Source organism: Symsagittifera roscoffensis, chromosome 4 (assembly GCF_963678635.1).
Source record: "Symsagittifera roscoffensis chromosome 4, txSymRosc1.1, whole genome shotgun sequence".
In the NCBI taxonomy this organism is placed as follows: domain Eukaryota; kingdom Metazoa; phylum Xenacoelomorpha; order Acoela; family Convolutidae; genus Symsagittifera; species Symsagittifera roscoffensis.
This window is the reverse complement of record NC_087065.1, coordinates 32,861,569-32,884,254: the sequence shown is the minus strand read 5'-3', so window position 1 is coordinate 32,884,254 and position 22,686 is coordinate 32,861,569. Positions and strand designations below refer to the sequence as shown.

At 36.8% G+C, this 22,686-nt stretch overlaps 2 protein-coding genes across 6 annotated transcripts in view; both read left to right on the top strand.

Moving 5' to 3' along the window:
• The first annotated feature begins 1,604 nt into the window (after positions 1 to 1,604).
• Positions 1,605 to 3,471, top strand: LOC134844377 (proton-coupled zinc antiporter SLC30A2-like). The gene has a single exon (XM_063861032.1). The coding sequence runs from the start codon at positions 1,836 to 1,838 to the stop codon at positions 3,087 to 3,089; it is 1,254 nt and encodes a 417-aa protein (XP_063717102.1). The 5' UTR covers positions 1,605 to 1,835; the 3' UTR covers positions 3,090 to 3,471.
• Positions 3,472 to 21,463: 17,992 nt separating this feature from the next.
• LOC134844376 (uncharacterized) overlaps positions 21,464 to 22,686 on the top strand; it is a 75,688-nt gene continuing 74,465 nt past the window's right edge. For all 5 annotated transcript variants that reach the window (XM_063861030.1, XM_063861029.1, XM_063861027.1 and 2 more), the window contains exon 1: positions 21,464 to 21,624. In XM_063861030.1, the coding sequence (XP_063717100.1) occupies positions 21,597 to 21,624 (28 nt within the window). In that variant the 5' untranslated portion in view covers positions 21,464 to 21,596. The remainder of the gene's footprint in view (positions 21,625 to 22,686) is intronic.

The window sequence follows — 22,686 nt, the reverse complement described above, 5'->3', positions numbered from 1 at the left end:
GCTGAAATTACTTGTGGTTTCAGCACCAGAGAGATTTGAATTTAACTTAGAAATTAGTTGCCTCTCCAAGAGAACTTCAGCAGCCGCAATAAACCAGTATACCCTAGATCTATTGAGCCTAGCAGAGACTAGTTAAACACCCTGAGACTAGAAAGTATAAGAGTAAGATTAGGATCGGTATTAGACTAAGAAGTTGGACGAATCTATCCGGCCGAAAATAAGATAGCGTGACGAGCAGACGGTGTACCCTATCCGAAATTACTCTATGAGTTAACCACATCGGTCCTAACTCACAAGGGTTTTTCATTTAGATATTGCTGAGATACAGGAGTTTCTCAGCTTGTCCTAATGTTCCGATCTTCTGCTATATGTGATATATCCCCGAAGAGGTCAGAAATGAGCCATGAGGAGAGGAATGTCGTTTGAAAATACTGGTAAAAGTAAATAATTTGGGCAACTAGTATGCTGAAAAATCTTACAATAGCTGAAAACATCTTAAGTTAATGGCAGTTACAAGTTATTTTCATGTAAAGATAAACGACGGAACCAACGATTAGATACTGCCCGTTTCGGTCTCGTTTTTGTCAAAAACTGAATACTTTATGATGTAGTTTAGTGAAACAGTCCACAACCATTCATGTACTTTGGTATTAGGTGTTGTTTTCTCCAAATAAAGGAAGGAAGATGTTCTCAAACGCGACCTGTTGGGTGTGATGGAAGAACAAATTGGTGTGGCGGGTGTGCATGTTATTATGCAAAGACTAATAAATTCGGAAATAAATGAAAAAGCTGTTATCATTGACAGGGTTGACAGAGACAGGAGTGGATCTAGAGTTTTCTCAAGCGGGGATTTCCAAAAAAATCGAAAATTCGGTTGACCTTCTATGACTTTGAACAAATTGACATCCCAGTCTTTCTTAAACCAGCAAAACAACCTTTGGTTGAGAAAGTGCCGTTTTTGGAAGCCTTTTGGAAGATATTGACTAGAGTCTTACTTTTTTTGGCGCGCGCTCGTCCTCTAAACTTGTATTTATTGGTGCCAAAAGCACCTTTTCAAATTTTTTTTACGACTGGTCAGCCCAAAATGGATGCCGAAAAACACGATGCCCCTGTTAACCCGCCCCTGAACTCAACAAAAGCCAGTAGTGAGTAAAATATGTGTTTTTCAAAGCCTTCTCGCGTTTATATATTTCATAAATCATGTGAGGTCAACTCCAGTGTTTCCAACAGAAGTGCGCTGACATTTAATGAGATTCTCGTGATCTGTTATTAAAGGTCGCATCCTTGCAATATCATTCCAATTTTCCAAGTTTTTGCTATCGGTGAAACTGGGCAATTTAAGGATAACTATCCGTCATTCCGAAAAACTGAATTGTGTTTTCATTCATCGGGTATCAGCCTTTATATCCGGTTTTCTTCTCAAAAACTGAATTTGCTCAAGTCTATTTGATAACTACCAAGATTGAGCCACTTGACACAAATTTAGTCGCATCTCTCTTTCTCAGATATTTTGTAGGAACACAGTCAGAAATTGATGACATTTATCTGTTTGTCTTTGCTTGATTTGATATTTTCTGTCGAAGTTCAAACAATCTGATTTGAAGGTCTCTCAAAAGACACATTTAATTGGTTGTTGGATAGCAAATTTCAAGTTCACACTTTCATCGCACCATTTGAACGTGCTGGTCAAATAGACTTGGCGTTAATTTTATCAATTGGAGGCCCATTATTTTGATTATTTTGTGCCTTAATAAATTGGCATTCGCTTCTTAGGTTATACTTTAAATTTTAAACACCTCCAACCCCCCAAAAAATTTGTTATATCTCCTTTGAGTATGTCGGGAAGCAGCGGTGACACTGAAGTAATGATTCCGAGTTCGAGCGATGAACAGCGAAGCGACAGGGCCAGTACAAACAAGTTGGACCACCCCCACCCGATGACGAAAGAGGGGGACCATTGCCACACAGACCTCAATGTGAGTCAGAGCGAGTCGAATGCAGCGAGGAACAAGCTGATGTTGGCTAGTTCTCTGGTGCTGGTGTTTATGGTGTGTGAGTTTGCGGGTGGTTTCTTGGCAAACAGTCTGGCAATCATGACAGACGCATTCCATCTGCTGTCTGACTTCGCTGGCTTCTGCATCAGTCTGTTCGCCATCTGGTTCGCCAGCCGACCTGCCACCAAAAACATGTCTTTTGGATATTACCGCGCAGAAGTTCTGGGTGCTGTGATCAGTGTGTTGTTGATTTGGGTCCTCACAGGCGTCCTTGTTTACATGGCCATTTTCAGAGTGATCAACAGAGACTACGAAATAGACGCAGACGTCATGCTGATAACAGCCGGTTGTGGGCTGGCTGTGAACATAGTGCTTGGAGTGGTTCTTTACCAGGCGGACATACCACATGACCACGGAGGATTTGGACATAGCAGTCATGGGCCCAGTCACAGCCACAGCCATAGTCTCAGTCATAAAAAACAACAGCAACATGACACCGAGTCCAAAGCTATCATGCGGCCAAACTCAAACTACCACGCGACGATTAATGACGACTCAAATATGAGCGCTGTCAACTCGCAAGACATCGAGCAAGAGCTGTCGGAGGGTCGCAACATCAACGTGCGCGCTGCTTTCATTCACTGTCTCGGTGATCTGGTCCAGAGCACAGGTGTGCTGATTGCAGCTGGAATAATAAAAGTGAAGCCTGAGTGGGTTCTGGCCGACCCCATCTGTACGTTCTTCTTCTCAATTCTGGTTCTGTTTACCACTCTGACCATCATGCGAGATGCAGTCCAGATTCTGATGGAGGGAAAACCTTCTGGATACGAGTACGACCAGATTTCGGACGAGCTTACGGCGATTGCAGGGGTGAGGACTGTTCACAATTTGCATGTATGGTCCCTGTCCATAGACAAGGTGGCAATTTCAGTCCACTTGACCATAGAGAGAGATGCAGACCAAGAGGAAGTGTTGAAACAATCCACCAAGAAACTCAAGTCCAACTTCCAGTTTTCACACACCACAGTGCAGGTGGAGCACTACCTGCCCCACTTGATGGATGATTGCAAACAGTGCAATGGGCCAGACAAATAGAAACACACACATGGACAAATACTCGAGTTATTGAGCAAAATTTGCCACGTTTTTTTCCACATTTGGTTTGCCCGATACTGATGTTCTGTAAATTATGCTATCCCATTTTAGCTCCAGAAGTCATCCACTTTTATTGCTATAGATTTTATTCGTAACGGCGGTAATTTTTCTTTTCACTCAACTTGTTTATAAACAAACATGCGTGTCCAGAGGTTCTCAGAGTAGCCGTTTCACCACTTACAAAGCAAACAATTGTCATTGGTACTGGTTTTAAGTAGCCGAGCATTTGAAAACCAAACGGACACGCCCATGTTCTTATCATTTTATGTAAATCTCACAGATTTTATTTGGATTACTTGAAATTAATTGCTTTGGATTGCTATTTTTCGAAAACCTTCAAGTTCAAAAACCTTTTTTTTTGCCCGGAAGAGACTAATTTGCTAAGGACAAAACACCCAAAATTAAAACGCTTATAGACAAGTTAAAATTGTTTGTGAGTTCCGTACCAATGGTAGTAAATTTAATTGGAAATTTTTTTCTCTAACCTTATTCTGGATGTGTTATGGGGATCACAGCCAAATTTTTCAAAAATTATTCGTCTTTTTTCTAAACAGTGATCTCTTTTAATGAAATAACTTAACAAAGCTTTTCAAAAAAAGAATCTAAGAACTGTCAAGATGGACATGGTTGCATTTATATGTAAAAACTGCTCGTATATCAGGGAAAAGCTCTGAAGATTGAATTTTAAAAAACCAACAGGCATATATATTCCTCAGACTCTACAAAAGTAGGAACAACAAAACTGCTCGTATCGGAGCGATACCTCGAATGGTCCAACTGACCTCTCGAATCTATGGAGCATCTTTCAACTTGAAAAAAGGAAGTTTTCAAAAAATATGGAAAAAATTAATTATTTTTCGAAAATCATCACTCTATGCGCTATCTAAAATTAAAAGTGATAAATTTAGCATGAAGTAAAGTAATCTTAGAATAAACAGCTAGCCAATTAAATTTGGAAGAAATTCTTAACCGGATTAAATTGCCGTTTACGCATTAAAAGTACAAATTATTTCGCTCGTTAATTGTCTCAAATTAGTCACTTTTTCTTAAATAGCATTGACAAGACAGCTGCCAAATAAATTTGGAAGAAATTCTTAACCGGATTAAATTGCCGTTTACGCGTTAAAAGCACAAATTATTTCGCTCGTTAATTGTCTCAAATTAGTCACTCTTTCTTAAAAAGCATTGACGAGGACGGGTGGATTTGGGGGGGGGGGGGGCATTGGGGGCGGACGTTTTTTTAGGGACTCCACCACCTGCCGACACGAAGCTTCCCTCTTTGTACTCATTTGAAAAATCCATTTTTGGTGACGGAAACTAACTTTTTTCTAAGTTTGAGGAGGGAGCGCGCTGAAAAAAACGATGTTTGGTCAAAATTTTCCAAAAACTGCCTAAAACGCCCTTTTCGTCCTGTTTTTCAAAAAATTTAAATATATAATAAGTTTGAGGAGGGAGCGCGCGCCAAAAAAAAACAATTCTTTGGTCAAAACTTTCCAAAAACTGCCTAAAAACGCCCTTTTTGGCCTGTTTTTTAAATTAAAAATTTGCCTGCGGCGCAGAAGTTTTGACCTAAACAGTGTCTTTGTAGTGCTTTGGTAGAGCTCGGATAATCCATTTGATAGACCTAAAAAAGTCGACAAAACGTTTGAAATTTGTTTGAAAATCCAACCTCCCTCGAGAAAATCCTAGATCCGCCCCCTGGACGAGGAAACTTTTTGAAATCTTGTTCTATATTATGAAAACCATCAGGCCAAAGTATCCAGTACGCAGCCATCACGCTAGTTGTATCAAGATGCAAACAAAAAGGGAATAGCGAACATCACAGTATTGTACATCAGTGAAATTGTCACATGAACCTTTGCAACAAATTATTTTTTATCGACTGAAATGGTCTTCATTTAAACAACTGCAAGTATAGAAAAAGCTTGATGCAACAAATTTTCTTGGTAAAAAAAGAACGAGGGAAGGAAAAGAACATAAAAAATGAATTTTTTCATCTGTTTTTCCGACTTTCAAAGATTGTGGAAGCAAAACTTGCTCTCCGTTAGTTTAATGACAAAACATCAACTCTTTGTTGTTCCAACTTTTGGTTTTTTAACCACTCATTGTTCCGACTTTCACACGAAACTAACGGAATATTTGCGCTCGGGGTGGGTTTTTTTTCTTCAGACAAATTTTGACTTTTTAACTAGCCATTTTTGACGGAATTTTTTTCATATCATTCAAAAAGTATTGTTGTCCTGAGCTTAAATTCGAAACGATTTTTCAACTGTGATCATTTTTCGTAAAGTTACGGGGGTTTAAAGATTGCCATTTTGGCTAATTTGGGACAATTAACGCGCGATGTATTTCGCGCTATTAACGCGTAAGCGGAGATTTAATTCCTCTTAGAAATCGTTCCAAATTGGTTGAAAGAAGCTTATTTGCCATTATTGATACGTTATTCTTTTGTAGTTTATATGGCGTGAGGTGGAATGATTTACATAAAAAATTTCAATTTTTAGAGAAAAAAAATTGTTCATTTTTTATTACATTTACTTTTCTAATATTATTATTGCTCCATAGACCTTAAAAAGCAGTCGAAACATTCAGGGCTTCGCCCTGATACGAGCAGTCTTGTTTTTCTTTACTTTCAACAAAGCGTTTATTACGCATACTTGGACAGACATTTTAACTAAGCGTTTAGGACAGACATTTCACCTTGCTACCATTTTTCGAAAAGTTATGGGGGTTAGGATTTTTTTTTCAATATTTATGTTTAACTTTTCGTCTCTGTCTACCTTATACGTTATAATAGCACGAATCTATTGCTTGTTAACTTAGACCCAATTGTCCATCTTTAATCCCCAAAAACTTACAAAAAATGATCACAGGTGAAATATCTTTTTCAATATGACCTCAGAACAACAAAACTTTGTGGATAATGTCAGAAAAAAATTTAATCAAAAATTGTTATTCAAAAAGTCAAATTTTCTCTGCAGACAAAATCACCAGAGGCACAAATAATCCGCCAAATTTTAAAAAGCCAAATTTTCTCTGGAGACAAAAACACCAGAGGCACAAATAATCGCAATAAACGAACAAAATTCTTCAACTTTTCGAATAAAGTAACGGAACATTTTGATGTTGTGAGCTTAACATTATGAAGCGTTTAACCAATAACCTTTTATGAAAATTGATCAAAATTGTGACATTTTTAAATTGCCGATCAGGACAATTTGGGTCAACAAATGATGCGCAAAAATTTCATTGTTTTCTTTTTGATATAATTAATTTGGCTGAAACTTCAGCCCTAATTCAAGTGAAACTCACTAATCGGTCTAAGTTTTGCGTCAAAACCTCAAAAAAGTCTACTGATTTTCAGGCATAGTTGACAATTGAACAATTCGACTAGAAGCTCTAAAAAGACTACTCGTATATCAGGGCGAAGCTCTGACTCTTCCGACTGCACTTATGGGTCAATTTAATTTTTTTTGCGGGAAAAATAACCAAGAAACTTTAATGTTTCATGTTTTTCTTAATTTTATACCCCACACTATGCAATGTACACATGACCGTGTTTAGCGTCTTGTATTCCATAAAACCAAGATCCTGCAAGACATGCCGCAACTCAATTCGAACAGATGTAATTACAAAAATGATCCCAGGTGATTTTTTTCCTTTTTTTGTGCTCCAGAAAACAATATATTTCAAATAGTGTAGAAAAATCCATTAAAAAAGCTGAGTGAGAAATTCGAAAATTGACCGAATAAAAAAGCCTCTCCAAGCATGAATACTCCGCCAATTTTATCGAATGTCGGAAAAATAACAGTTCGAACATACTACTGAGCTGAAATAGGTTTAATAAATTCTCCTTTACAGCATATTTGGAGAGTGCTCCTGTTGCATTTAATAACATTTAATCTAGCATCAGAGAGGGGTAATTAGGGCTATGATGAAAGTTTTTGATCAGAGGCTCAGTTGTCTTTTCCGTTCGCTGCTGAACAGTTTCTTCGTTGGTTTGTTTTTGTCGTCCCCGTGGAAACAGATGAAAAATAATCATTACGGCCTAATTGGAGTTCTTTTATATGTACTTCTACGTATTGCAGAATTGATCGTAGAAAACGGAATGGGCTTTCAGTACTTCCTTATAAATAGTTTATGGATGAATTAGGAAACAACCAGAAGGGGAGTGCTGACTTATTTTATTATTATATTGTACAGGTTTTACAGTACCATTTAATTTTATGGAGAAGACACCGGCATGTGAGCCTAATTGCTTTACGATCAGAAAAGGCATGGTATGATTGCGTTATAGTCATTATTCAATCTGTTTGCTTCTCATCAGCTCAACTGAAATCACAACATACCAACAGGTACTCACATACACATATTTTGCTTGAATAACGAAGGAGAAAGAGAGAGAGAGAGAGAGAGAGAGAGAAAGAGATGAAAGACATTTAGCTTATTAGCTCATCCATCTTCATGTCATTTTGTATTGAGCAGCCTTGGGAGCGGAGTTTTGAATGAAAGGAGCTAGCTGAGAGTGAGTAAAAGGCATTAGCAATAGTGCTTTTACAATAACTTATCCGGAGGACAATTAAGGAGGAGGGGATGAAGCGGTTCAGCCGCACCGTCCGTTTGTCTTCAACTCCTGCCCCTCCACTTGCTCTTCACACGCCATCACATCACATCACATCACATCACATCGCCGCTTCTGTCCTCATTATATTAGGTGCACGGGCACACTTGTTCCCCATTTCAGGTTGCTGTTCGGGAGGACCGCATCAGAAGAAAAGCGAGAGCCCTATTCCCTTCCCCTCTCTATAACAAGTCCCTCCCCTCTTCTACCCGCTGACCTCCACATCCTCAAGATAAAATTGAGCTTCTTATTTCTAAATCAATAACCTACACAGTAAATACCGCATAATGTAGCCTCCCCACTGCTTTTCTGTACAACATTTTTCCTTTCCATAATAAAAAATATCGCCAAAAGTTAGTCTAAAAACTGATATATGAGTGCATATGGTCACTTATTGAGATTTTCATTCGGTTATTTGAAGCAAGTCAAGACCAGCAAAGAGTCTCAGCTGAGCTGGAAGTAAATGACGGAAAGAGGAATTGATTCGGTGCACCTTTTGATGTCATTTTATTGAGTTTTTATTTCCACTCTTTCTTTCTTCTCTATCAGCAGCTATTTTATGCGCTAATTAGGGCCACCCATAGAAGGAAAACACCCTACCATGTCATAAGAAATGATAGATTCAAAACTAGAACGCTTCCATTTGCAAATTCTACGGTTATTTACCCAGGCAGTGTTTAATTTACTCAAGTTTTTTAAATTGAACTTCGAATTTATCTGCCTGAAAACAAATTGTTTTAATTATTTTATGTATTATTATTGAATTTTTCATTGGCCCAAATTGATAAAAGCAGGAAAGTTAGAAATGGAATCTACCTCCTTTGTTGACGCGTTTTTATTAATTCTAGATTTTTTTTGTGAAATTTTTGGATCCGCTTCTGTTGATGGAGCAATTTGCGTTCGAAAAAACGTGTTTGGGGCAACGTTACTACTAAAATTAAAACTGTTCATCCATAATAATTTTGTCAACTTGAAAGTTGCCAGATTGCGCTAATTTATGCACACTTTCTGTGGAGACTGGCGTGATGACATGTGAGCAGACTGACATGCACATGTATGATATAACCACCGATATTTTACAAGCTCCAGATTTGCTTACTCGCTTTTGGAGGGAGTCCATTTTGTTGAATCAAAAAGGGTGAGGTATTTCCTTCTATCGGTTGAAGTCTTTCGGATTTTTTGTTAGAATTTGACCGTAGTTTGCGTTTTCAGTTTTTTTTCTACTTGATTGAGATTGGCTTACGAGCTGTTTACTTTATGACTCGTCTACTTTCTTGACCAAACCCATTCTCCCCACATTTTAATTTTTTTCATTTTTTTATAGTTGTGATATGTGTTCTTATGGCTAAGAAAAGTTCTCATGTTATTATGTAAAGTATGACGAATCAATCTTTTCACAATAGTCAGCGTGTTCACCATGCACATAATAGTGAATAATAGTTAAAATAGTTTTCCAAAAAAAAAGCCAATAGATATAGTTGCCCCTCCCCTCCAGACCTTCACACACACACACACACACACACACACACACACACACACACACACACACACACACACACATACACTCATACACACTTTGGATTCAATCAGAACAATGTCGTCCCCCTTCCCTCCCTCTCTTCTACACACACACATACCAAAACTTTTCAACACCTAATTTTGGTAAAATCAAATACAATAGTCAAATTTTCAAAATAATAAATTGTTACAATCGATGATTTACGCCTAAACTTGTATGCGGTTATACAAATATATATAATGGAACAACTCTAATGGAGAAGAAACGAAGAAAAAAAAATGTAAAAACGATATTTCGCTTGTGAAAATTTTACACAAAATAACAAATTTTCTATTTAAAAGTTTTGCATTATAAGGGATTGCCATGCGGATTTAGGGCATTGCAATTGTTCATTGTTCAAATTAATTAAAATCAATTGCTGTTTCGAGTTAATTTTAATCAATTATAATCATATAATGTACAACAGTTTAAATTATGTTTGTTGGAAACTACTAAATCGATTATATTGTGGGCGGTTTTTTCTCGTCCCACCTCGAACGAGCTTCAATTCAAAAATGGCAAGTTAAATAGTCGAAATTTGTCTGAACAAAAAAGCGCACAGATGTAAAAATTTTCATTCTTCCTTCTTGCTAAGAAACTTGGAATCAAAACAGTCCCAAAAGGGTTGGCATCTACCGTGCGTGTTTAGGATTTGAAGATAAAAATAAGAAGTTCAGCCGGGACGCGGGTATTTTGATTTTTTAAACAATTATTTTGAAGTCGCTTTTTAAAACGCTATATCAATTTTTCGAAACAAGAAAAGTAATCATATTTTTGATAAAGGTTTTAGTGTAACAGCAATTAACAAATGATTAATCAAGAAAAGTTAGCTAGTTTTCCAAATCTTTGACAGTTTTCACAAAATTGATCTAAATTTTGAAGCAAAAATAAAGTGTTGAAAGGGTACCATAAAGTTTGTCTCAAAATAAACACTGCTCGAAGAATTTAGGAGTGATACAATTTTTGCTTTTGATTTAAACCATATGTAATCCACATCGACGAATCTGATATATACTTTTTGCACCTTATTATTCAAAACAAGTCGTCTTGCGCTGTCTTGCGTTGTATTGAATAACTCTGTCCAAAAAACATTTTTGTGAAAATTTCCTGATTTGCAAACAGTTTTTCTATTTGTAATACAATTTCATGATTGTGTTTACCATTGCATTATCATAATTGAGTATTTAGAAGCAAATCTCTTATCCAGAATTCAAAATTTGGAAGAAAAAAGTTTGTTTTTCAAGAACACCATTTTTGATTGCTATATTTGTCTAATTTCTCAATCTCAAAAGAAAAACTGCGTCGCTGCGGATCAAAAAGTTCTAGGCTTGATCCACCAAAAAGCGATACCTGTGAATGGTCAGGTTGTCAAGCTCCTGAGGGGGACCACATTTTAGACAACAATTTTGACCAAAGAACTCACATTTATGTGATGCAAAATTCTGCTATATCAGGCTAAGTTAATGTCTTATTTCTGTTCTGGCATTGAATCTACCAAATGTCAGTGCTTGCCGTTGCAAATACTTCTTCAAGATACTTGCAAATACTTTTACATTTGAGCTTGGTGTTGAATGTGCTTCTCCTAACTATCTCTTCACTGGCAATTACAGAATTTTCTGGCCTCACTTCATACACAGAACCGCCTGATTAAACAGCTTGTTATCACGCCACCGCAGCCCTCATAAACATGCATTAACTAATAGCAATGAATTATAGACATTCAAGGATAACATTGATTACGGAAGGGCGGAAAAATGTCAAAACGCGTTTTAGGGGCCAGCATGATGTTGTCGTCTGCCAAGGACACAGGTTTTCACAATTTGTTCAAGCAATGGTAGGAAGAATTTTTGTCTTTTACGGATTTTCGGCTTGTCACACACAGATGAACGGTTTCCTAATAAAATAGCTCATTATTTATTCTTCATCTAAAAAGGCGCCACCGTCTATGAATTTCTTCAGCTGAAAATTCAGCGCACAAATCATGTATGGTATGATAATTCCGGCAGTCCTTAAAGATATCAAAAGCTTTATTTGAACCTTTTCTGATTGATAGGGATATTAAGGCAAGTGTTTACTTGTTCTGTTTGGAATTCAAAGCAGCAGCTTCTTTGTTCCGTCGAGCTGATATTTTACATTGCGTAAATAAATGACCATTATTTGTATCGATGGCTGCAGTCTTTGGTGAACAAGGCATGTGACACATGAGAAGGTTAGTTTTCACAAAATTAAACCACAAATTCGGTCTGCGATGAATGAATCTGTAGACTCAGAACTCGTTGACAAGAGATGTGATAACATTACTGCCCGGCTCAAGAGACTCGATGTATGTTTCGATTTTCTCGACCAAATTCCGGTATGTTTCGACTTTCTCGCACAATCATTGGCATGTTTCGACTTTTTCGACCCAACAAAAAAAGTGTTCGACTTTGTTCGACCCAGCTCAGATATATATTGACTTTGTTGACTGTCTCGACCGATATTTCTTAAAGTTTATTTTTTCGACCGGCCCCGCATAAAAATGTTTCGACTTTCTCAACAAACAAAAAATTTTACAATGTTTGTTCGACCCATCTCAGATTCGTCTCAAGCGGCATGGCTAACAACACGATGTGTGATGATTATCTCAACCCTCTAGATCACAAGAATGTGAACCTTAATTTAGGGAAAACTTTAATTAACATTATTGAACCTTAAACAAGAATGACTTTCAGTTGCGCCAGCAAAAACAAATCCGGCTAAGTTGCAGGTCTAAGTCCGTTTTTCGACTATTCGCCCCATGTTTTGACTGTGCTTGACCTATGTTTAGACTTTCTCGACCATCAAATAACATGGTAAACTAACAAAAAACTAATGTATGCTTTCATCTGGTTTTTTATTACAATACCTGTACTGAAAAAAAAATTAGTAACATGCAAAGTTCCTATTTCGTAAACTAATTTTTACATGTAGGTTTTTCATTTTTTGTTTTTCTTTCAGCACACATGGACGGAAACTAGTGATCTGAAAACTGAAAGGCGAAGAAGTATTGTTTGAATTTACTTTTTCTTGCCTCAAGTATACGTTTTCTTTTCAGCTTTACTTCGACTGTGCTCGACCTATGTTTCGAATTTGTCGACTAGACTCGTTCATGATTAGACTGTATTCGACCTATGTTTCGACTTTCTCGACCATCAAATACCATGGTAAACTAAGAAAAAACTGATGTATGTTTTTCATCTGGTTTTTTGTTACAATACCTGTACTGAAAAAATATAAAATCAGGAACATGCAAAGTTCCTATTTCGTAAACTAATTTTTACATGTAGGTTTTTCATTTTTTGTTTTTCGTTAAGCTCACATGGACGTAAACTAGTGATCTGAAAACTGATAGCCGAAGAAGTATTGGTTGAATTTACTTTTTCTTGCCTCAAGTATACTTTTTTTTCAGGTATACTTCGACTGTGTTCGACCTATGTTTCGAGTTTGTGTACTAGACACGTTCATGATTAGACTGTATTCGAACTATATTTCGACTTTCTCGACCATCAAATATCATGGTAAGCTAACAAAAAACTAATGTATGCTTTTCATCTGGTTTTTTGTTACAAAACCTGCACTGAAAAAAAATAAAATCAGTAACATGCAAAGTTCCTATTTCGTAAACTAATTTTTACATGTAGGTTTTTCATTTTTTGTTTTTCTTTAAGCACACTTGGACGGAAACTAGTGATCTGAAAACTGATAGCCGAAGAAGTATTGGTTGAATTTACTTTTTCTTGCCTCAAGTATACTTTTTCTTTTGAGGTATACTTCGACTGGGCTTGACCTATGTTTCGACTCTCCCGACCGAAATCGGGTATGTTTCGACTTTGTCCCCGACTTATAACTGCTTTTCGTCCGCGGCGAACTCAGTCGCAAAACTGCACTTGCTCAACTTTCTAATTCGAAACCTAAATTGAGTACATCGAACCAGGTGGAGGTTGTCAATCTGACCACTGCTATACAAATGCCAAAATCAGCAAAAAAATTTGCCCAATTGAAGTAAAAAAACTAATTCTATTATCCGGAAATTCGTAGAAATTCTATTATCCGGAACCTCGGTCGCGAAAATAATGTCGTCTGCACTTTGGTCTTGATAATTACTCCGTTTCAGCAGCAGTTGCGAGAGATCGAAAGAAAATATTTTTGGAGTGCGCCGCCTCTGCCTTGGTTTGGAAAGTCGCATTGTCTCCATTCGGGTAGCAAAATACGAGCCGCATCAACCACGGTTGGGAAGAATTGGGTCTTGGTCGAGCCATTTCTGCCTCGATCTTGAAAGTTGCGTCCACTCTGCCTTGGTCTGGAAAGTCGCGCCTTCGTCGCCGTGGCCAGGAAATTCGCGCCGTCTCCATCCTGGTCTAGAAAGTCGAACCCTATCCATCTCGGTCATGAAGGTCGCAAGGAATTGTTTTTAGTCGCAACTTTTCCGCTTTGATCGCAAAAATTGCGCCGTACATATCCCGGTCGCCAAAAAAAACATCTTTTTTTATTTTGCGCCGTCTCCGCTTTGGTTGTCGTCCGCTCTCGGCGTCTTTGTATAGTGAGTTCGGGGTAGGGGCCCCGAACGGCCAGAGAATTATAGCGTTATGAGTTTTTGCTCAAAAGAAGGGACGATCTCGAAGTTTTCGGGTTAAAATTCCATGGAAATTTGCGTGCGGCCTTGAAAAGCAATTCTAAGAATAAACATTTGCCCCGTTTTCCCAAATTTTGTTATGCGTTGACTGCTAGTGGGAAAAACGAGGTAATACACGAAAAAATTACGTTTTTCGATAAGAAATGCCTCAATAACTCTGTTTTCAGAGCACATTTGAGGTATGGCGTGATAACCTCATGAAATTAGCACTGTTTAGGGGTCACAATGGAATGGTAACATAAATAATTTGAAAAAAATTTTTTGAGATTTTTGATAGCTTTTCGGAAAATGTTTTGTCAATTATCCAAAAACTCATGGTTTCAGTCGTTTTTCGATACTTTTAATGAGGACATAGAGTAATTGTCATTTTCCATTTAGTTTATAGGAGTAACGAAAAGAAATACTTCTCTTTTTTTGAGAAATTTCCTGCCAAAAACTGATTTTTTTCATGATATTTTCTGTTTTTTCACAAAAGTCACTGTTCTTCTAATTTTTTCTACTAATTGAAATTAGTACTTCATATACCATGATGAGGCAAACTTTTAGTCTGACAACAAAATTTTCACTGGCCTACTAAAAAAAAGAATTTTCACCCGTCAAACCTGAAAAAAAATCGTTTTTTCAAATTTTTCAAAGAAACCAACTGCAAACTGAACATCAATTCTAGTCGTTTTTTGATTGTGGTTTGCAAGCCGAAACAATAATCAGCTGTAGGAACTAAACAAGATGGACCATACAAGTGCATTGCACCCATTTTTGACGTTTTAGCAAGACATAAACAAAAAAATTGAAAAAAGTTGAAATTTTCAGAATTTTTTGAAAAAAAGTTCATTTTTTTGCTGGATAAATTTTTTTCTTACTTTTGAGAAAAAGTTTCGAACACAGAACATTAGCTGGGCATTATTTGCTAAGCCAACGCGTTTGATTCTTTTGGATTGCATTTGAGATCGTATATCATTGAATGGACTGTTTCCGAAAACTTTTCTTAAATCATGTCAAAAATGACAACTAATTGATCAAGTTAGATAGTAAAATTACTGTATCTGAAAAGCATAACAAGACCTTGCAAGAGTTGATACGTTGACAAATTTATCAATTTCAGGCATCTGTTTGCATTTGCGAAAAGAAACATAAAAAACAAGCAATAAAGAAACTTTCGAGCAATGGGTTCTTCGAGTGCACATTCAATTTCGCCCCCCAGGCGATGAAAACACCATGAAACAACGATAGACCACCCAAACCTGTAGGTGCTAGGTCTGGTAAGCACCTTTATCTCCGTCTTCCTCTGTAAAGTCGCGCCGTCTCTGCGTTGGTCGGTAAAATTAGACCGCCATCTCCAGCTTGGTCGCGAAAGTCGCGCCGTCTCTACCTCGGTTGCGGAAATTGGGCCGTCTCCTCCTTGTTTGCAAAAGTCTCGCTGTCTTCACCTCCGTCGTGAAAGTCTGGAAGTAGCAATTTCTTGTCGCTCCAGCCAGGGCGGTTGCGCCGTTGCAATTTGTGTCGCAACGTTATCTGAGTCCCGCCATCTCTACCTTTTTCGCGAAAAAATCGCCGTCTCCACCTCGGTCGCTGAAACCGCGAGAGATTTTTTGGCATCGCGCCGTCTCCAAGTTGATCGCGAAAGTGGTGACGTAACCACCGCGATCCCGAAAGTCTGCATCTCTAAATAGTTAAGATTGGTCGCGCTGGCCATGCCGGTAGCGCTATTGCAATTTGAGTTGCGCCATTATCTGGGTCGCGCCATCTCAACTTGGTCGCGAAAGTCTCGCCGGCTCTACCTCGATCGCTAAAACCGCAAGAGGTTTTTTCATCGTTGCACCGTCTCCACCTCGGTCGCGAAAGTCGCGGTTGATCTTTTTGGTCACAAGAGTCTGGACATACCACTTATGGGTCGCGAAGTTGCTGATCACTGTGTTCTTGAAAGTCTGGAAAGGCCAAGTTTTGGTTGGATTTGAGTTGTATATTATGCAGAAATATACACCAAGAAAATCACGACTTGGAGTTAGATAGTTAATCTATGCTGAATATTTTGTGGTTGCCCAATGCGTACTGCTTATACTTTGAGGCTATAAGTAGCGTTCCTGTAGATGATCAGCAAAGATGCTGGTCTTGCTAACTGCCCACAAAAAAACCATCTATACTGGATTATTGCTCCGACTATTTGAAAAATGGGGAGGAAGCGCACGTTTATGCATGTCTCAGGTCTTCCCCCCACCATAATTCGAGAGAAAAAAGTCAACCAGTTTTTAAATGAACTTTTTCTCAAAATATGATGGGGAAAAGCTGATACATGCATGAACAAGTTTCCTCACCATATTTCGAGAAAAAAAAACAATTTACAAACCACTTAATCATAAATAGAATCAAAACTATAAATTATGGAGACTTCATATATTTTCGAACAAATCTGGTCATTTTTCCCCATGTATGACAGTATTCTGGTCATATAATTGCCGTAATGGGAGATCGCTAGTCTCATAGTTTTCATGCAATTGTTTGAATGGTCCATACATAAAATTTGTACGAATTGCAGTTTTAATAATCCGCGTAGCAAAATTGAATAAAAGAACTGTTCATATGTGTTTTGCTTAATTCTGAAAAGAAAATCCAGCGTTCTTAGTTTTATCATACCAAAAATTCTGAAAAATGGGTAACTTTTTGCGTACGATTGAAATTTTGCTCTCTCTGCAGTTCTATGTTTTATTCTGTTCAATAAACCAAAAACTGTCATTTTTGTTAATTTCTGCTGCTAGCAGAGTCTTTTGGTGCCGACATCAATTCCGTAACAATATATTTTTAGTTGCCTATCTCTTGCACAGTTTTTTTGTGGCACAATTTTTTAAGTAAATGTTTTAGCATAAGCAACACAGGAAGGTTAAAATGTATTTTTGAACTAATTCTAAACCAATCCTTAAAACATAACAAGACTGCTCGTATCAGGGCGAAGCCCTGAAAATTCCGACTGCCTTTTAACGTTTATGGAGCAGTAATAACATAAAAAACATTTTAAAAAAAATTTTCAATGAAAATCATCCCCCCCACACGCCATATAAAGTACAAAACAATAGACTTCGCTCCTTGTAACCAATCAATTATGGCAAATAAGCTTCTTTTAACCAATTTGGAACGATTTCTAAGACGGATTAAATCTCCGCTTGCGCGTTAATAGCGCGAAATATATCTATCGCGCGTTAATTGTCCCAAATTGGTCAAAATTGCAATCTTTAAACCCCCGTAACTTTACGAAAAATGATCACAGTTGAAATATCGTTTCAAATTTAAGCTCAGGACAACAATACTTTTTGAATGATATAAGAAAAATTCCGTCAAAAATGGCTAGTTAAAAAGTCGAAATTTGTCTGAAGAAAAAAAACCCACCCCGAGCGCAAATATTCCGTTAGTTTCGTATCGAAAGTCGGAACAACAAGACTGCTCGTATCAGGGCGAAGCCCTGAATGTTCCGACTGCTTTTGAAGGTTCATGGAGCAGCAGTAATAACATAAAAACATTATATGAAAAAAAATGAAATGAAAATTTTTTTTTCTAAATTTTGAAATTTTTTATGAAAATCATCCCCCCACACGCCATATAAAGTACAAAAAGATAGTTTTCGTTCCTTGTAACACATCAATTATGGAAAATAAGCTTCGTTCAACCAATTTGGAACGATTTATAAGACGGATTAAATCTCCACTTACGCGTTAATAGCGCGAATTATATCGCGCGTTAATTGTCCCAAATTGGGCAAAATGGCAATCTTTAAACCCCCGTAACTTTACGAAAAATGATCACAGATGAAATATCTCTTCAAATTTAAGCTCCGGACAACGATACCTTTTGAATGATATTAAAAAAATTCCGTCAAAAATGGCTAGTTAAAAAGTCGAAGCTTGTCTGAAGAAAAAAAACCCACCCCGAGCACAAATATTCCGTTACTTTCGTATCAAAAGTCGGAACAACAACTATTGTTTGACTGACTTTCAAAATCTGAATTTTAGATTTTATCCTATTTTGATATCCATTTTTGATTTTTAGTCTAAATTCCAGCGAGTAAAGCCAGCGAGCACGCTTATTTTTGTTTAATTTAGGCCATATACAATAGCTTAATTTTGCTTAAAATTGATTTACTCATGTAAAATTAGTTTTTGGAGACTTAAATGCCATTTTGGGAATCAAAAACGTCTAAAAATTAATAAGTTCTGCAAAAAAACTCTCTTTTAAACTCTTTTAAATTTTTTCGTTTTCGACTTTATGATTCAATCGACTCGATTTTATGTTTCGACTTTGTGTTGTGTGTTACAACTTTGTGTTCGACTTTACGTTTTGTTTATCTCGACCTTAGGTTTTGAGGCAGATTGCGACTTTAGGGTCTGATCTGCCGGGGATTTTCACTGATACGTGTTCAATCCGCCTTGGTCAAAACATAAATCGCAAACGTCAATCCGGCGGCTTTAAAAGATTTTTTTTTACCCAATACGCAATTTCTTATCCTGATCGATGACGAACTAATTTGGGAATTTTGTCAGGCATGATTTGCTTCAGTACTGAGCCATTTTTAGAAAAATGAAACTTATGAAAAATACAAAAAATTCCAATCACGCAATTTTTGGTTACTTGAGATATTTTTAGTTAATGGCATTACGCAAAGTCTCATGACTATCTTTCACGCGAATTTTTTCTTTTAGATCTTGAGTGTTTTCTTTTTCATGTTTAATATCCTCGTGAAATGTTAATTTTCCTTGCGAAATTTGCTTTCGAGCTCAGCTTCAACTTTTGAGAATTAACTACTGATTACCATTTATGTGCAGAGAATTCAGTAAAGAATTCAGTCATTCCATATTGCATTTTGAATGGAAAATCGTCAAAATTGCTGTTGATAGCAATAATAAACGTTACCGTCTTGAGTTACCGTCGTTAAGTTATTTAATGTTTCGAAAGGCGGGCAAACTAACAGCAATAATTTGAGAAAATTTCACTCTTGATTGAATTCTAGGAGACTGATTTATCTTCTGTTTTCTTCAACAACAGTAACATGGCATAATAAATAATATGGCCCCTCTCACGTTTTTGTGGCTCAATAGTCTTTGTTATTGGCACGACGGCTGACAGGGATCTACGTTAGCTGCTTAGAAAAATTGAATCATAAACAAGGATAGCCGGGTACTGTGAAATTGCAGTAGCACAGAATGTTCCGACCATAGTCTTCAGAGTACAACAAAAAGATTTTTCAAATCAGTTTCGTTTTTTTTTCGTGTGATAAAAGGAGTTGAACGGAAAACTCGAGATTAGACATATTCGATAGACATAGCAAAATAAGCAAAGTGAAAAACAAAATTTTAAGAAAATTGATTAAAAAAACTACAAAAAAAAACTAAATTATATTTCAAAACATTTTTCTTTTTTTCTCAGTTTTTGAATTTTTAAAGTTTTTGAGTCCAAAAAGGCACTAAAACACTCAACAAACAAACGTTACTCGAATAAAACAAAGAACCTGCTCACTCGCTTTTTTCGCTCGAATTAGGATGAAAAACCAAAATTTTCAAACCGGTTTTTCTCGACACTGATAATTTTTTAAAATTTTTATGATGTTCGAATTACGAATTGAGTTTAAGCCAGAGGTAGTTTTCTCGTAGAGTAATTTCAAATAAGGTACACCGTGCAGTGTTAGGGATGGAATATGATTGGTTAGTTAGTAATATTTTATAGAGATAGTTTTATAATATAATTGGTTTATAAATACTAGTCCAGAACTGGTTCCAGAATGTAAGGGTTTTAATATGATATATCAATCAAATTTTAGTACGTTATATCAATCCGATCATTGTTTGTGGATTGCGTGGAAAACAAAAATGTGTAGTGGATAAACTTTGAGAAACGAACTGCATTTTCAAGATAGACAATAAAGGGTCGGAAAGGGTTACATGGATAGCTTAGTTTGACAAATTAAGAGTCGGGCGGCTCCAAAGGGATTCCATTTAGTAGCACCAAAAGGCACGCATCTTTTGAGCGGTGATGGGTTCCACTGCATGAAAAGCTACCTACCTCTTTATCATCAAAACATCAACGAGGAAATCCATTAAATTACACACTTGATAGTTTGTGTTGAAAAGCCGTGTAAAAACGTGTTTGCCTATGCAAACCGAATGAGTTTAGAAACAACTGATCATTGACCTGCCCTTTTACCACTTTCAAACGAAACACGCCGAGCTGCCTAATTATACAAGAGTCAGACCAGCTCATTGCAAAAACATGTAAAATTATTTTCTGTTTCAATCATTGATCAATAAAATTCAATAATCAACAAAGCGAACGAGAACCATAGCTTTGTTGGTATTCTATTAAAATGTGTTTTTAATATTTGTTTGGAGCAGTATTCAAGTTAGCCATGTTCACGATTCGTCAACGGATCAACTTAGAATGGCATAACTTCAAATGGTAAGAGATCTCGCTAAGTGAAAGACGTTGCATGTTTCTTCATCTGACGCTCAGAACACAAAACCACATAGAAAAACCAACTGCGAAAAATCACTCGGCACACTTTGAAAGTGCGTCTTGATCAGTGCAGAAGGCCATTTTGAGCAGTATTTTTGGAACTTGAGAGGTAAGCCACATTTAAACTGTTGAGTTGCAATAACTTTTTTGTGAGAACAAACTTAGCTTGGTCTGAGATATAGCATTGGTGTTGGTGCTGTTCATTCATTCTTTTGTAGACTGTACTTTGGTCCGAGGTGTAGAACATATATGGTTCGTTTGGTTTGCAAGAAATTGAGGCTGATGTTTCAGATAGCCAACCAGAACCCAATTCTACTTGGTTTGCCCATCTCAAACAGCTAACTTACTTGAGCCGAACGGCCTCGAGACAATTCATCACCTCTGTAGCTTATCCATTCACACAACTTCACTCATTGCATGAGAGAGCGAGTCAAATTCCCCTTTGATAAAGTCAACATTCTCAAGCAGATTTTGGCAGGAGAGAGCGGATACAATAATCTTGTGAAGTGAACCAACATAACTTATACTATACATCATCACAAACCCTCGTTACACGTACCACGCTATTTCAGCTCACAAATTGTCTCAAGTAGTTTAGCTTTCTTTCTCTGTGCTACTAATTATTCAAGAAATCAGCGCTCATTTACATTTTTTGGTACATCAGAGCTTATTTACATTTTTTGGACGGGACCGGAAAGAAAGCGCATGGTAACATTGCTTAACGAAGCCAAACCCCCAAGGGCCAGTTAGACAAAGCAGGCACCCAAATTGGGGCTGTCCCGGACACAAAAGACATCCAGAGCCAGTTAGTCAATCGGCACTGAATTGCCTGTCTAAGTGAGGAGGCAGTTTTGAAGCGCCATCATCAAGACAGCTAATCTCTCCCAACACCCTGCTTTCGCTATTTACCAACCTGCCATTAAGATCAGCAGTTTTGTGATTACATTCAAAATACTACTATTTACTGCTCACAATTTTCTCTTTCCGAACATAGTATTTTCTCTTTCCGAAAGAAATTATTGTTACCTTCTTGATTCTACGGCAAGGACAGGATTATACTTTTCGATTAAACAAATCAGATTCAGTGACCGCTCGTGAAATTGCGGTTTGCTTAGCTCTTTCAGAATGTTTTCACAACAATCATTTTTAAAAGGTGAGATTTTTAAACTTTTCTAACTAGTAACGAATTGAATCAGTAATTACTTTCCACCCTTAAACCGAGTGGGAAGAAACTATGGCTGAGGGTTTAATTTTTTCGCCCGATTTGAGGTACCTTCACAAAAGTTTATGGCATCATATGATAAACCGTTTATCAGACTTACTCGAACAAAGGTAAGAAAAAAAAGGTTTCTCATTTTTCCTGATTATTCTCAAATAGTCTTCTTCCCACTAAAATAAAGAAGCAGGAGGGACAAAAATTTTTGTAATCTATTAAAACTATTTTTTGAATAGCAAAAAAATCCAAGCGATTTAACCCCATATTGAGCTTAACGCTTGAAAATTTACTTGAAATTTTAAATTCATGTGCAACCAACTCAAGCTATCGGCACAAAATGATTCAGTTCAAAAAAGTCATCGGTTTAAAAACATGCTTGAAAACAACTCATTTCTCCGCAAAAATTTGAAGACTGCTTGAAATATGTCAGCATTCGTCTTATAAAAACTTTAATTTTTCTTCAAACTAATCAAGTGATCAAACCGATCAAAAGTTTATGAGCTTGCTTCAAAAAAAGGACTTTTCGCGAATCAAGTATGAGTCTTACTAAGACTCATACTGGATTTGCGAAAAGTCCTTTTTTTGAAGCAAGCTCAGCACTTGGTAGCTATTGAGATAATAAAGTAATTAAAGTAAAATTGTTTTTGAAAGGTTCCCGTAAAGATTAGGACTGCCTTAGTTTTTACGGCAACCTTTCAAAAACAATTTGACTTTAATTAATTCATTATTTTAAAAGCTACAAAGTTTTTTCGAGCAACCAATTACAATATTGAGCCTTTGAAAAAGTTGTGTTGATAGTTAAGAAAGCTCATAAAATGCTTGAAAAAGAATTTGGTTTCTTGCAAATCTGAAATTCAAACAGTTTTGTTTCTTATCATTTTCAAATATAAGTCTATCGCTTGAACAGTTTGCTTGAAAAACTATTTTTTTCCAAACTAAAACGTATAGTTTTTGCTAAAAATGGTTCAATAAACAGAAGCATTTTTGTTTCATGAGACT

Excerpts from the sequence above, each read along its gene's own strand:
- LOC134844377 (XM_063861032.1), top strand. The coding sequence starts at position 1,836 with ATGTCGGGAAGCAGCGGTGACACTGAAGTAATGATTCCGAGTTCGAGC.